Here is a 15,955-nt window from a genome sequence, read left to right as displayed (position 1 = left end):
TTGAGATGAATAAAATGAATCATGAAATTTTTGTTATCTAAAGGGATGGGTGAAACCATGTTTGAATGAGCCCATATCTTGGATATCTCTCTCATATCAAAACTGTTCAATGCGATCGAAAAAAATCTTTCTCAGCTGAATTCCATGATAGGGAATGTTTGTGAAGCTATTATAGTCATTGTTTGCACCAATATAAAGTTACTTCTGCAAGTTAGTAGTCTCCATCAACAGCTTTCGAAAGCAGCGAAATCGACGAAACTACTTGAGTGAAGTTTGTAAACAAAAAAGCAAGTTTCACACATTCATTATGTTCAAAAAGTATTGTCTTTTATTCCAATGTATGATAGAAGTCTATTCCAATACATTTGATGTTGGTTCCAAGTAGTATTCTTCTTCTTTCTTCCCAAGAATCACCAAATCTACTCAAAAAAGCACTGTTTTGCAGTGCTTCCCCAGCCAAAAATGTAAACAAAATGGCTTCCGCCTCGATTTTTGTCCCGACACGCACATCAACTGCAGCGCAGCGAGCGGCTCCAGAATTTGGCTAATGCCTACATTTAGGTGGTGCGCACATAAGTGGATGATCTGTTTTGAGATTAATATTATTGTCATATTTTGGTCCTAAAAAATTTTCCTATACATTGTACTTTTCTATGTGATACTAGCAGTGGCATTTTGGCAGGGGGCGCCAACTTTTTGCTCGGACACCCCTGAACATTTTTCCCGCCACGACAATGTAAACTGGGGACGGAACAAAAATATTTATTTTCCATTGTACTTTTTTAGGTGACACTAGTGAAGAATTTGGATCAGTATGGCATTGACTTGAAAGATTTTGCACAAGAATTACAGCAGATGGCGGCCTCCAGTACTGCCCGTAAGAATTTTACGTTTTCTAGTCAATCAAATTATACAGCAACAACTTGATCATCTTAATCTCTCCTTCTCATGTTTTGTTCAGCTCATAAGACAACCAAGCTGGCTGGTCGTTGGCCCAGTGAAAACAATCGAAAGACTCTTAAAGGTTTTGATGTGGATTATCAACACTATCAATGATATATAGCATGCCATCGAGGCAAAAGGACCTTTCTCGATATTAATGGCTGAGAGACCTCAAACTTAAAATTTCGAGATTGATCTTTAATTTCTTGTAGTTGAGAAGAATCTTAACAGGAAAGAGGACCCGATCTAGAAATTTTAAGTCATCAATGTAATAAAGTTGCCACAGACACCATTTTGAGATAAGATCTTTTGCCTTGGTGATGGCGGTATTGGAGCACGTTGGTTCTTAAAAGATTCATTTATGATTTTTGTCTTTTCCAGTGCACGAAATACCAGGAGGGAAGAACGATCGATTTGCAGTACAAGTTCAAGGTGTTCAAACTAAACACGTCAAAACGTTATTAGGTACGTCTCTGTGATTGCTTTAAAGAAACTCTTAGGTTCCAAATAAACGCCCCCCCCTCCGCTTGTTAATTTTTCGAAAAGTTTCCGTTAATTTCCGTGATAAACAAAGAGGAATGAATACAGTGGTATTTCGTTCGGGAAAATTTGTCGTTCTTTTTGTCTATTTTTAGTAATGCAGGATTTCTTAGATAAACCCCCTCGTAAGAGCAGAAGTAGCCTTTTTGCGCCCCAATACTTTCAAGCGTCCCTAGAAAACTGTTGTTTGTCCGCTATGACATCTATCGTACTCTGTACTAGAGTGAATCTCACATTTATCGCTCCGTAGTACACTCTGTGTACGGACAACATTAGACTAGTAGTAAACTAGTCGTTGATAACAGACCCATATAGAAAAAATTCAAGCTCCAAATAAAAAGAATCAAAGAGGTGAGGTTGCATGTATTTTTTTGAATTTCAACGACTAGAAGCTTCTTCCCTCAAAAAACGATGTTTAATTTTACAACCTTTTTTAGGTTTTTGAGAATCCATCCAACTTTTTTTGAGTAAATGATATTTCATAGTAACATTAAACATGGGAACATATAAATAAATGAGCATTTCCAAAAATGCAATAAACAGAAAGAAAAATAAATGCAATCCCGCACGGGTCAGACATACAAAAATCTGTATGTCTCTCCTTACGATTTTAGGTGAAGAAAAAAAGGCGTTGGAAGAAGCTTCTAGTCGGTTATTTTCCTTTTCTCTCACGCGCGCTGAATATTTGATTATTGTTTACATTATTTGATTAACAGTTTTATATCAGTAATAACCGACTAGTTTACTAGTCTAGGACAACATCTATCACCTGCTATTTTATTCAATAATAAGTCTTTTGTCTTACTCGGTTTGAAAAAATAACTGAACGGCATAAACCAATATCTTAGCCAAATTAGCCTCTCTTCCGATTCCCGCTTCCATCGTTTTTTTTTAAATACTCAATCTTTCTTAAATATTCAGATCGCAGAAATATCCCGAAAAAATACATCAAAGGCTTGGACAATATTGATGGGAAGAAGAAAAGGTGACATACGAAAATAGGTCTTTTCAAATTCTAGAATATTCACAAATTGTTTTTTATTTATGATATTATTTTTCTATATACTGTATGTAATGGAAGAAAATGTTTAAATTTGGTTTTGCGGTATTCTGTAATTCCTAGCTACCCCTACAATTTTTACGCGGAATTAAAAAAAAAACTCGGGGAAATAAATGGGGAAATAAATCGAAGCGAAGATAATAACTATAATCGATTAGTTAGGAAATAACTATGCTAAGCGAATGTAGTGCGTGTGAAGTGACCGTTAGTTTATCTGGCCCCAGATGCAGAAGTTTTCATCCGACACGCCAAAGGTCTGAAGGTCGGAAAATTTTCAACATCTGGAGTGTTTGAATTACGAAATTTTGCAAAACCGCTTCAAGGATTTTTCAGTGGAAGACCTGGTAACCAAGGCCTCGTTTTGGGAGATTGTCGGCTCCAACAGAAATATTTTCAGGTTTACGCACTGGGGTAGTTGAATCCGACTGGGATGTGGCACGACTATCATTCCTCTCCGATGGAAAATTGGCCTGCTCTTTTAGAGCTTTAGCATGGGTGGCCGCCAATCCGCCATCGGAATATCAGATAAACCGTTAGCTACAACGTCACAGGCGACTATACTTCAATTAAGTTTACTCTCTTCTTTAAAGCTCTCCAAAGAATTATAAAAATCATTTTAATCAAATTTAACCCATCCCAATACCGTTTTGTTTTAGTTGACTAAATACAATTAAAAAAAATATAAAAATGTGAAAAAAAAGGATCCAAGATGTTTACCAGATTACAAATATTCATTGTCTTGTTCTTGGTGCTCATTGGTTTATCCATGTCACATGACCATGAAAGAGACGATATGATTGGTTTGGATAAATCACGTGACGAAGATGTTGATGATGAATTAGATAAAGATGGTGGCATCTTCAAAGTGAAAGATAAAAGCGCACATAGAAACATCCATGATCCTTGGGACGATCTGGACTTAAATGAGGTGAAAATTATTCTTGACGTTTTGTCTTATTCTGATTTTAGATAGTTTCGAGTTTATGTATTCGAGAAAAATCGAAATAGACGGTATAAAGCATAGTTTGCACGCCCATCTGGCACACAACGTTGTTTCAACGTTTATCCAACGTTTTATGGACGTTATGAACGTTAGATAAACGTCGAAACAACGTTTTGTGCCAGATGGGCGGCGCCAAAATCACCGTCCATTTTGCTCGACGACGGTAAAAACACCAAAATACCGTCGTCTGTTAGGTAAGCAAAGGCGATATAGATCCTTACATCAACTATCGATTTTTGTTTTGCGTCGACTTAACTTACCGTCGCCCTCGATATCATCTGATACATAAACTCGCTAATAACCTGGGGGCGATAGTGGTCTAAGGTGTCAGCGCAACAATCAGGGACTCCTGGCTCGAATCCCGGGCCTACCAGCCATAACCCGGCTGGCCGCCTTGCCGCCTTGCACCCTTTGAAAAACATCTCAGAAGACTGTCTAGATTACTGGGCCATCCACGTAAAATATCGACTCTAACTTATGTGACCACCAGGATGTTTTTTTTTTCAAAATAATAACTTTTTGGGGGCCTTTTCAAAATTATTCTAAAAAAGGGATTCTTGAAATAATTTGGTTACTATATGATTCTTTGTGTAGCTTAAAATCCGTCGTAGTTTATTGATAGGCTGGTGCGATAAAATAACCTAGAAGTTTTCGGTAAAGATTTTTGGGCCTTTTTCGGAATCGGGTATAGTGTTTTCCGCAATAGACGCCTTGGTTAAATGTGACATAAAACAAATTGTAACTCGAATATTTCCAATTTGGAAAATATTAGGGCGAATTTACCATTTTTGTTGGCTGATGATTGTATTTCATAAGTACGCATGAAACTTTGAGTTCCACAAATTACACTTGTCTATTTCTTTATGTTTCCAACGTAAACAGCTTTGAGATTTCATCGAGCATGGAGAAGAATTAGAATTGCCCACACGTTTTTTTATAAGAACCAGTAAATTTTGTTTCAGGCTGTGCTGTTATTAATTTTCTTACTTAAAATCATTTAAATCTGTTAAAAGTACTGTCTTAGTAATTTCTGAAATCTGAGGATCAGATTGTTCTTAGTTTGTTCTAAGGTTTTGGCCAATTTTCAGCCTCGTGTTCTTATGAAATTGTTCTTATAAAAATCTTGTAATAATTTGCAATAGAAAGTTGGTCTAACCATCTGAATATCTTGAACTTTTCATGTATAGCTTGCTCCTGTCCAAAATGGAAAAAATGTTCAGAAAAGAGACAACTCTCAGCCAACTGGTCAAGAGGTTAGTATTATACTTTATGGCGGAATAGTTAAGTATCGAATTAAGTTTTTGATATGCTCTTGCCACCTTCCCAATAGAAATACAGTTGACGCTCTCTAATTCGACATTCTACTGTTCGATAGGCTGCATAGGCTCCCTTACTCGATGAAATTTAAGACCCCCCCCCCCCGTCAACAAAAAACTCTCATAAACGACGCTCCCTTATTTGATACGCTCCCTTATTCGATGAAAATCCAATTCCTCTTGAAGATCGAATAAGAGAGCGTCAACTGTACAATTAACTCTATAATTCGAATATTTCTACAATTCGAACTTGCTTCCAGTCACCGTCAAGGAGAAACCGTCTTGAAATACTTTCTATGATTCGAATATGTCTGCGATTCGGACAAAAAGGTTCCCTCGTTCAAGTTCGACTCAAGGCAGGTATCCACTTTCGCGCGAAATAGGCGACAGTTTTTTTCTCAACCTTTTTTGCATAAAGAAAAGATTACATCATAAAAAAGTTTCGCGCGAACAAAAAAAAGTTGAAGGAAGTTCAACTTTTTTCAACCGTTACGTCAGATTTGCCCAATGGAATTGCTTCATGTCCTTCATTTTTCAACAGACTAATGAGGTTACAAAAACGCTAAAGTTTTTCCTCATGTCGCACGAAAGTGGAGACCGGTCTTTAGCGAAGGTTAACTGTATGGTGGATATTGATAATAGTAAAAGTAAGGAAATAATGTTGCTAAATGAAATGATCTCATAATATGAATTAAAGCGCAAAAATTTAGTAGTAAAGGGTCATCTTGAACAAGACGAAAATGTTGTTCAACTTTTTTGGACCTACCTCGGAGGTCCTTTAAATTAACCGATGTTCGTCCGTTCGTTTGTCTGTTACCAGCTTTTCTCGGGCCTGGCTCATTAGTTTATTTTTTGTTTTTTGCACAGTGATGAAGTTTAATGCGTTATGCATTTTTGCTAAATGCAATATTTACTATTTACAATATGACTATTTGTTTTCACTTTTCTCCTTACTACTATCTAACTTTCATCATCAGGTAGGTCCATTCAGCATCTAGCTTGTTTTCTTTAAAAGTAACGTTAATTTTGCATAAAAATCTTCATCTTTCCACACTTAGAACGTTGGATCAACAACAGGGCAATGGGATAAACAGGTTAGCAGTTTAGCATCGGAACTTCTAGATTGTAAAAAGACAACATCAAAGATTTTGAAAGAAAGGTTAGTCAATGAATTGTTCTGAATTCTTTTGTTTTCACTTGTTTTTTATAATTTTAGTTTCGCATCTAAACTTCGAAAAAGAAGAGTCGTCGATAAATTAAATATTTCGTGGCTACAAAAAAAATCAAACTTCTTCATTTAAATTAATATGATAAACTTCCCGGTTTAACATAAAGGCTACGCCTCGATTTAATTGTCCTTTTATTAACATATTAATTAACGTATTATCCTTTTGAGAGTTGAACAAATGCACAGTATAATTTTCTGTGTAAGACCAGAGGAATGTTAAAAGATGGAAAACAGCTTTTCTGATTACTCAAACTTAACAACGCGCTAATTTCGTAGATTTTTTACAGCGACACAACAAAAGAAACCTATTAACTCGACAGACCTGGTAGTGAGCCGTTTTTCCATTGTTTTCAAGAAACTGTTTTTCCGTATCTTTGCATTCCTCTGAACCTTTTTAGAGTTTTTCAAGCTGCGTTAATGTAGTTATCATCGACAATTTAACGGTCTGTCAGTACTGTATTTTTATTATCTTTCTGACCAATTGACTGGATGAAATAAAAATGTTTCATTTTTAATTTAACATATTGGGTGAAGTTCGTTTTAGGGCGTGACAGTCTTGTCAACTGCCCCCAATAATTTACTATTGATCGGAGTATACAGAACAGCTGGAACGATTGATTTATATATCGAATTTCAGTTATATTTAACTTTACTAAACTTATACTGAACATTGACTTTAATTATGGATTCTTTAACTGGTAAAAGAAAATTGATGGTTGGTCTAGTATGCTCTGTTGGTTATGGCTTTCTATATATGGTCAGTAACGCGATTTATCAATACGTTTACAAAAACAGCCAAGTGGGCCAGTCAGAAGCTATGTTGTTGCGTTTTATCACTGGGCTTGTGGCAGTAGGATCCAATTTGTTAACAGATGGAAAACGTCCTATTCCTAAGAACAAAACTGATATTTGTTTTCTCCTGATAGCTGCCGTGTTTCGAATCGGAGGAGCGTTGCTTACTAATTTGTCTTTGAGGTACGTCGATTTGGGAACGATAGCCGTCATTGCTGCCACGTCACCTGCCCTCTCCATTATCATGTCTTGGATATTTTTAAAAGAGAAGACCCGACTATCTGATATCTTACTTGGTCTGGCTTCATACGTCGGAGTTGTGTTAATCGTGTGGAATCGATTGTCTGCGGTTAAACCGAATCCGTATCTGTATGTCATTGGCGTAGTGTTCAGTTTTATGAGCATTTTTGCTTACTCGTTTTGTAATGTTTTGACGAGAAAAATGGTCGGGAAAACCGATTTCCGACAATCGTTGTTCGTTATCAATTTCGTTGGTGTTATTATTTTCGCATTTTCGCCGCTCGTCTTCGATGCTGATTTCGTTCTTACAAGATCGCCGTTGGAGTATTGTTATCTGGTACTTGCTGGGGCAATGGTATGCTTAATAGCGCTGCTAATGGAAGTTGTGAGCTTGAAATGCTTGAACGTTGGTATCGTTTTATTGTTCCGGAACACTGAATTTTTATGGGCCTATTTACACGATGTTATTTTTGATAACCTTTATCCAACACCTGCTATTATTTTAGGGTTACTCATTGTCATGTTGTCCATATCACTTATTGCTGTGAACTTGATGAAAGACATACCCTACTCGCAAATTGCGAGAAAAGGGTGGAGAAAAGTTACCATGTGTGTTCGCTGATTGCTACATAAATTTAATTTTTGAAAAATATTTTTAGAATAAAGACGAGAAGTTTTTTTCGCGTTGGTGCAATGAATGCAGCATTCAACATAATAGCTGTGTCATTCCGGTGTAGTCTACTCTTAGGGGCCTTATAAATGGTACCCCCCCCCCCCGATTGTTATTTTTGAATTTTTTCACCTCTCTCCCCTCCGGTTCTTATAATAAGGCCTTATCTCACTTATTTTGCTCTAAAAAGTCTGGTTTCATTTTATACTTACATGATTTTAGGGTTATGGAGCCCCTATAAAATTTGACTTTTGTTGTAGAATTAATTGCTAAAATTATTGAATACCTGAAAAAAAATTTTTGATTGAGCCGGTTTGAGAACTCGATTCATTATTCCAAAAACCCTGGAAATATGCCTGAAAGTTAGAATTCAAAAAATATTTTAATAGCCTGAAGCAATTCAAAATGAGAAAAAACATTCTTCGATGCTTTTGTTCATCTCAAAACACTCGGCCTTTGATTTGAAAGATTCGTATTAAAAATAATCTTTAACAGAATTTCTAATTTTTGTACATAAAAAACAAATTATTCAACAATTTTGTAGAATTTTTAGCTTAAAGCTAGATTACTTTTTAGTCAATTTTCTAATTAAATTCATTGTTTAAAATCAAAACTGGTTCAAAACCTGGTATTTTTCGGGTGTTTCCGTATAAAAGATTACGTCATGGATATCAAGAATAAACCTTTTTTTTAACGAAAAGTGAAACTTCTGTATGTAGTTTTTTCTCCTCTCCCTTCTTTGAATATCCATGACGGAAATTTAGAATGGCCTTGGGAGGAAGTAATTAATAGTAAGTCTGCGACCGCAGTCGGAGGTGACCCGAAGGTAGGGGAGGGTGTCACTGTTTTTCCCTGGATTGCCACAATTACCCTTGATCCTTCTCTTGATTGCTGAGTATCAAGCAGAGAGGCATCGATTACCATTTTGGGAATCTTTGGTATGACACGGCTGGGGGCTGAACCCACAACCTTGTGCACTACACTACGTTCGCTAATAAGTAAGTTTGAGAAAAGAAAAGCTCTCCATAAAGATTGATCAGTTTTCCTGGAAATAATACTCGAATGGGTAGCCTACCCCGCGAAAAAGAGACAAGAAAGCAAAAGAGAAAACTTATTATTTATATAAAAAGATTACAGTTGTTTATACACCTGGCGTTTGTGTGAAAACCACACGGGTCGTGAGTTTAGATGGGCAATAAATGGCTTCATTTCCAATCTAAGAGTGTCAAATCAAGCTTTTTCGGACTCAACTTAAGAAATTCTTTTTTTCCCATACAGGACTGCATGTCTTCCTATTTTATCTGTATTTGTCTTCAGGTTAGAAGTTTGTCAAACCAAGTTAAACAAAACAGTTCACCAGATGAAAGAATTCCAAGAACGACTTTCGAATTCGGATCAATACACTACTATGGAAAGTCTGCCATATTTCAAACAGTTTGTGAGAGAATTTAAAGAGAAAATAAAGCCTTTGGAAGGCGAAGATAACAAGGTATTAACCATTTAATTTAAAGCCGAGTGATCAACCTTTCTCAAGCAAAAAAAGTGAAGCTTTAAAATTTGCGCCGCTTTTGGGATAACGGATAGGATCTCGCGTCTTCTTTGTTTTCACACGGCACACGTTTTTTTTTCGAAAACCGGCTATAAATTTTATTTTCAATATGGCGTTTGTTTAAAAACCACGCGGGCAATACGTTTTAAATGAGAATTAAGTGGCTTTGTTTTGTATTGAAGAGTTGCCTTTCTATGAACATAACAGCCCAGTAGAATTAGGTTTCCACCTTGAAAAATTCCTCATAAAAAATACCTCTTATTAGCGAACATTAATTCGTTCCCTCCAATTGTTTTGGCTATTTAGAAGATCTATTTAGGTCCTAGAGCCAACAGAAAAAAAAGCCGAAGTCGTTTCGGAAAGTTTTGGACCTTTTTTGAGGAATTTATGTTGACGTCAAGTTTTAGCACAAACCTCCCTGCACAAACCCTAGTCTGAAATGTGGCTTTGTATATTTGTTGTTTTCGGCAAGGCATTCTTTTTAAATAAATCAAAATTCGGACAAGAATGGCGATTTCAGCATTGCGATTTCAGCATTCGCATTTTATTTCATGTAGATAATCGATATGGGAGGTTCCTCATTGGAATACTTTTGATTATATTTAAAGCCAGAAAACAAAGAAAACGGAAAATTCAACCCTTGTCCAAGTCGGGCGCCAATCTTAATGCATTACGGTTTTTATAAGGAGATCCTTATCCAATTTTGAGCCTTTTGAAAACTTTTTGAAATTTAATCCTAAAATGTTCTTAACATTGTCTTATTTTGCGGGTATTTTTGTCCATTTTCTCAAGAATTTCGGTGATTTCGAGTCCGCAAAGCCTTAAAATGTTCTTAACTTGTTCTTAATTCTTTGGCCATCGAAGCCTTAATGTTCTTTATATAATTTCTTCTTATAAAAAAACGTGGTAATAGCATCTTCTCTTGCTTGTTCTTTAGTACGGTATCGAGTTAATGATGTTTCGATCGGATTACGAACAACTAGAACATTTACTGCAAGACGATCAACGGCCACCTGATAACAAACAACTGCTGGATCTCATTGTCCAAGCGTTCAAGGTGAATAATTGAAGTATTGATATTATTTTGTCTATTAACCTCATACAAAGAAGTGTGTGAGACCAAATTTTCTATATTAGTTTTGGGTTTGAACCCGTAAGTCTAAAAACTGTACGTTTTCTTTTAACCCTATCTGACCCTTAGGTGTCAGGGTTTTGTGTTATTCCTTGAGGAGAGGGGCACATTGAAATCCACTCTAACGATTCCTGATTAGATAGTCCAATCTCCATGAAACTTCCCCGCGTAACAGATAGGGTTAAATGCGCCTGAAAACTACCTTATTGGAACTAATGTTCGCTGGAATTAATATTTGGGATCGAAAAAAAATCGGAAATCTTGCATTTCGTGGGTTTTAATTTTCACGGTTTTGCCCTTTTTTGCACAAATTTCTTTCATTTTCCTAGGGATTTTTCAAATCTTTCGATAAAATTGGAAAAAATGGTAACAATGGCACAATTTGTTATGGAGTACTTAGCCTAGCAATCTAGACGACTAATTCAGACAAACTAAATCATGTAACAATAATCGTATTATCATATAACGCCTATACTACTGTATTACACGCATTATAAACGACTCCAGTCTATGGAGTATTCTTCTCTGTTCAATATTATATTTATTTATTTTTCTCATTTAGCCTTTGTCTCGTTCCTCATACGTCTGTATCAAACCATACATGAATGCACGAACAGCGGCTATTGTTGTTATCACACTTCTCATACTTTACGTTATCCATCACGTGGTATCCATACCGCAAAGCATGATGGGGCGTTTGACATTCCTGTTTTTCGTGGTATTCGTAATCAGTGTTTGTTGGGAATATTACAGGTAGAGTAAACTTTCTAAGCTCGTGGAAATGCTTTTATAAACATCCCGCTTGGAAGGCGGACTCTTAACTATGAGTCCTAATTTTTCCTACTTTTTCTCAATAGAGCTAATTATTTTATGTTTTGAATGTATTTCCATATATCTCAACTAGAAGCTAGGAGCGATGGCTAAGTGGTCTATGGTATAAGCGCATCATTCAGTCTCTCCAAGTTGGAACCTCCGCTCTTTCCAATGTTTCACTTTGTTCCTCGGACCGGCTGCCAGCACCCATATAATATCTCATGTTATAAGAAATGCGATTCGGCCTTAAAATCACGCTCACTTATCAAATATTTTGCTTAGCAAATTTTTTGATGTTGGAAAATAAATTTAACCTTCAGTTATGAAGGGTATTGTGGTTTTTGATATTTTGGTTGGCTAAATTAAGTAAAATAAGACGAACATGCCTAAAAAAAACTGGCCTAACAAAAAATTTCAAGCAGAACTATTCTCTAAGTCTGATTAATATCTCTTACTATTTCAGAAATGTGTACAGTCTGCCATTAAACTAAAAATATCTCAGATCTCTCTAACAGTAGTATGTACACAAACCCGATATCTACGGCTAATTTCAAAATTCATTGCCGTAGATTGCCGTGTACTACGCTAACGATAATCGTTGGTACAGAGTGAGTAACAGGGACAAAATATGTATAAATAATAATTTCTTTTAACAGGATGTATAAAATGGCCCTTGCCAAGAAGACTGCTAGTACAATGCAGCTCCCTAAACCCCCTGAACAATGTCTACCTGTGGAAAAGATATCTGAATTGGACGCTCTGCTGATTTGGTTTAAGGACCGGTTCACACTGGCAGACGACGAATGTGTCAAATATCATGAGAATTTATTGGTGGATCCTTTTTGGGAAGTCAGTCCAATGATGGTAAGTAATGGATCTTTTGAACCAGCTGGCACACAGCGTTATTTCAACGCTTATCTAATGTTCACACGTCATTTCAACGTTTATCTAATGTTCACGACGTCCATAAAACGTTAGATGGACGTTTTTTGCCGCTTTCCGCTAACTGGTTTATCACTTTGCGCCATTGTTGGTGCTGATGCCAAATTGAACCAATACCGAAAACAATAGAATCTACATTTGTAGAATTTATGACCCTTTGTGGGAGTCGATTTTTTATTATCGTAATTTTGGAGCCCTTACAGAGACTCGAAGTTTTTGTACCCCTTTGAGGGACTTTCGAGGGTGTGAAAAAGGAACCCTTATTGCTCGCACATACCTCGCACCCATTTTGCTTAAGTACCACCCCCCGGATTAGTTGATATTTTTCGCTGATTTTTTACTGATTTTTCACTGATTTTTTACTGATTTTTCATTAATTTTTGAACCCAAAAGATTTTGGATTCAGGCGGATATTTGATTTTGCAGATTTTTTTTCCGCCAAATTTAATCCCGATCAAAATTAACAGACTTACGAAAAACCTTCTAATATTTTTTCATGTAACGCCCCTGTCTCACTGATCCAGGCGAATTTTATTCCAGTAGGAATATAAAGGAGTCAATCAATTGTTCAATTGACAAATAGTTTACGCCATAGAAATGACTCTCTCTTGACTTACTTTTTTTGATTTTCTCACTCTCTCATTCTTTAGGCTATATCAGTTTGTTTGGCTCGATTCTTCTTGGAACCCATGAAATTATGCGCATCAGCATTCGGGGAAAGTTTCCGTCTCTTGTTCAAAGAGATTCCAATACAATGGCAACCATTCGTCTTCATAACGTTGGTATTGCTTACATGTCTGGTGATACTCACACATGCAGGTTTAGAGATCTGGACGCCACTTATACGACTTGGTTTTCGTCCACGTAAAAATGACAATACTCTTGCTCTTGAAAATGAAAACAGACAACTTCGGCATGATAATGATAGGTTACGATTAGAACTTGATAGACGCCCTGCTCTTCCACCACCACCTGCTCCAGCCGCCCAGGGCGTTCAAGGTGTAGAAGAAGTCGGTGTCATTCCAAACCTGGTTCTTCCAGCACAGAATTTCATTAGACCTGTCATAAATCAAAGCGGAGAAGGTGTAAACGCCCCTGTCTTAGCTCTTGATAACGCCCTAAATTTATCACGTGACCAAAACGCCCAACCCGGGCAGAACATTGTTATAGCACAACCTGTGGAAGAATTTGGTGGACGAAATAGAGCAAATAATTCACCGTCATCTCCTATTCAAGAAGAACCAGGGAATGAGACCTTACCTGATGTTATGCTTCTTTCCGGATCGAGTGGCGTGGTAGATGTCGAAAATTTTCATTCTTTACCATCATCGACAGAGGAGATGATGTCAGCCAATGCGACAAGCTTACCTGAAGAAGTTGATCCGTCTGCGTCAAATAACGCGGTTGTCGGAGATGGTAGAGGCATTAATGCCCCGAATCAGACTATTAGTTCACAATCGGAAAGTCGAAACGAGCAGTTTGAAATGGTTGATAATGCCAACGTTGAGAATTTTGAAGAAGAACTACTCGGTGCGAACGCGACGAGTGTTGTTAATGATAGAGCTCTGAATGCAGGTCAGATTGAAGGTCGATCAGAGGAAGTGCATCAACAACAGCGTTTACCTGTTGAAAATTCTGATCATGTTGTGAGTTAAAGCTTTTTAGATATGATTTTTAAGGAGGAAAATGTTATCATGTTTGATGTGATTTTGGTTAATAACAAATTTTTCTGTAAAGATTTAAATGTAATTTCCAAAAGGAGATCAAAACTAAACTAAATAACCTCCGGTTTTTGCAGACTTCGATCAACCTCATCCCTGTGTATCCCAGGCTTTATTTACGTTACTGATATAGACGACAGAAAATATTATCTAGCACTATCAGTAAGCATAAAAAACTGATAATGCACAGGGATGGAACGAGGTTGGACTTTGATCAATTTAGGAGTAAGAGCTGATTTTTTTCTTAATTATCTATATCATAGAATTGTATTAGACTGTGTTAAGTATACGTCATATCTTTCTTCGTTTTGAGTGTAAAACTCCTATATAAGTAAGGAGACCTGAAAGCCTGGAGCTTTTTTATGGAGTAATATTCGGATAGCATAATACCTCCGTTTTGTAGTATTTAGAAGTAAGTGATGTCACTTGACAATAATCTCCGACCCGATTATTATGGTTTAAAATGCAATTTTTTTTGAAAGTGAACTATAGAGTTAATGTTATATTACATTGAAAATTGTTATAGAAAAAGTTAGTTTCCTCAATTTTAGGCTAGAAGGAAGGCGTTGTCGAAAGACAACCTCTCTTTTGTATTGAGAATTTAAGTATCAATATTGCGTTCATTGTTCGATTAGATTCTTTTCTTTATTACATAAATTTTTTGATAGAAGAATGTAAATAACTTTGGTTTAGAAGGGAAAGAACAACAAAAGAATTTATTTTTATTCAAAATGTCAAAACTGTGTAATCTTCTCGTACCTCAGGTACACAATTGAAATTAAAGCGATTATTAACCAATGCCAACGACCTCGTTCCTAGGCATTCTGCTCATCCCCTAGCGAAAAAAAGTTTCTAAAAGAGGCAAGTATATCTATAGAGGTCTGCGATTCAGACTACCTAGTTCCTTGACTATACCAGACGACCACGGCTTTTTCTCAATACCGCTCAAAATTGTGCGTATTGTATTAGCAGTTTTTTTATGTTTTTGCTGTTAGGCGTCATACCATAATTAATATGATAAAGAACAGAAATAGAAATTCAATTGAAATTGGTCATACCATTAGAGTAACGTAAATAAAGCATGGGATACAATAGACGAGTTTGCCACACGCGATAAATTTTTAAACTCAGGCGAGTTAAGGCAAATTTTAAGGTTTTTTTGAATACTTGCCTAGTAATATTTAAGATATCGGCAGAAAAAAACAACAGATTACGACCGTTGGATACCGTGAATCCCACAACATAGCTTTCTCTAAAATTTACCTACTTAAGGACCCCTTAAGGGAAGAAATTTTCGAGGAACCATCCTGGATGATTGCAATGGTTACTTTTGTTCTTGCTAAGTACGCGTGTCCTTCAGGATTTGTCTCACGGCGTTATATGTATACACTGTGATACTACTCACGGTGGTAAAAGTTGGTAAGATTAACGGGATTTCATGCGAGTTTAAATAAATGTTTTGGCAAAAGCTCTGTCAAACCAAACGGTACATATTTTCTTCTACGCAGTAACGTCTATTTATTAGAATACTTCATCTAAAAAAAAACATCTCCTGTTCTCTACGTGATGTTTTTTGAGATTAAAAGATGTTGTAGATTACAATTGAAATTCGCTCTGCGTGCTTACTTGTTTGTATTGAACACTTTTTTCCTTTATTGACTGGCTGTTTCAAATTCTTCATTATTGCTGTAAGTAAACCAAAACGTCTTTTATTTTGTGAGATACGGGAGAGGGAGATACACACTCTGGTAGTTAGTGGTACTTTACAGAGTAGAGCTGGAGGCCTGGTAACCCAGCCTCGATCTCGGGGATTGGCTACCGTGAGTATCACAGCGCGAATAAATTAATATTTTCTCTTTGAAAACTTGACCTCTGATACTCAGGGTAGGATTTGGCGGGTCCAACTAAAATTTGTCGTTCTTTATGAAATTTGTCGCTCTTTTTGTCTACTGTATTTTTAGTAATGAAGGATTTGTTACATAGAGCATAGACCCCTCTAAGTCTAAG

General features: G+C 36.5%; 1 protein-coding gene and 1 long non-coding RNA gene across 2 annotated transcripts; both read left to right on the top strand.

Annotated features, from left to right (window-relative positions):
• Positions 1-790: 790 nt before the first annotated feature.
• On the top strand, positions 791-2,580 carry LOC136799232 (uncharacterized). The gene is made up of 3 exons (XR_010845501.1): positions 791-877; positions 1,324-1,407; positions 2,404-2,580. It is a non-coding gene; the product is annotated as an uncharacterized lncRNA (long non-coding RNA).
• A 617-nt stretch (positions 2,581-3,197) lies between these two features.
• Positions 3,198-14,680, top strand: LOC136799771 (chloride channel CLIC-like protein 1). The gene is made up of 8 exons (XM_067056483.1): positions 3,198-3,470; positions 4,733-4,798; positions 5,920-6,020; positions 9,109-9,280; positions 10,278-10,397; positions 11,035-11,225; positions 11,942-12,149; positions 12,878-14,680. The coding sequence occupies exons 1-8, from the start codon at positions 3,252-3,254 to the stop codon at positions 13,880-13,882; spliced, it is 2,082 nt and encodes a 693-aa protein (XP_066912584.1). The 5' UTR covers positions 3,198-3,251; the 3' UTR covers positions 13,883-14,680.
• The last annotated feature ends 1,275 nt before the right edge of the window (positions 14,681-15,955 follow it).

This window comes from Clytia hemisphaerica, unplaced genomic scaffold (assembly GCF_902728285.1).
Source record: "Clytia hemisphaerica strain Z4C2 unplaced genomic scaffold, Clytia hemisphaerica genome assembly, whole genome shotgun sequence".
NCBI classification, from domain to species: Eukaryota; Metazoa; Cnidaria; class Hydrozoa; order Leptothecata; family Clytiidae; genus Clytia; species Clytia hemisphaerica.
This window is presented reverse-complemented; position numbering and strand designations above follow the sequence as displayed.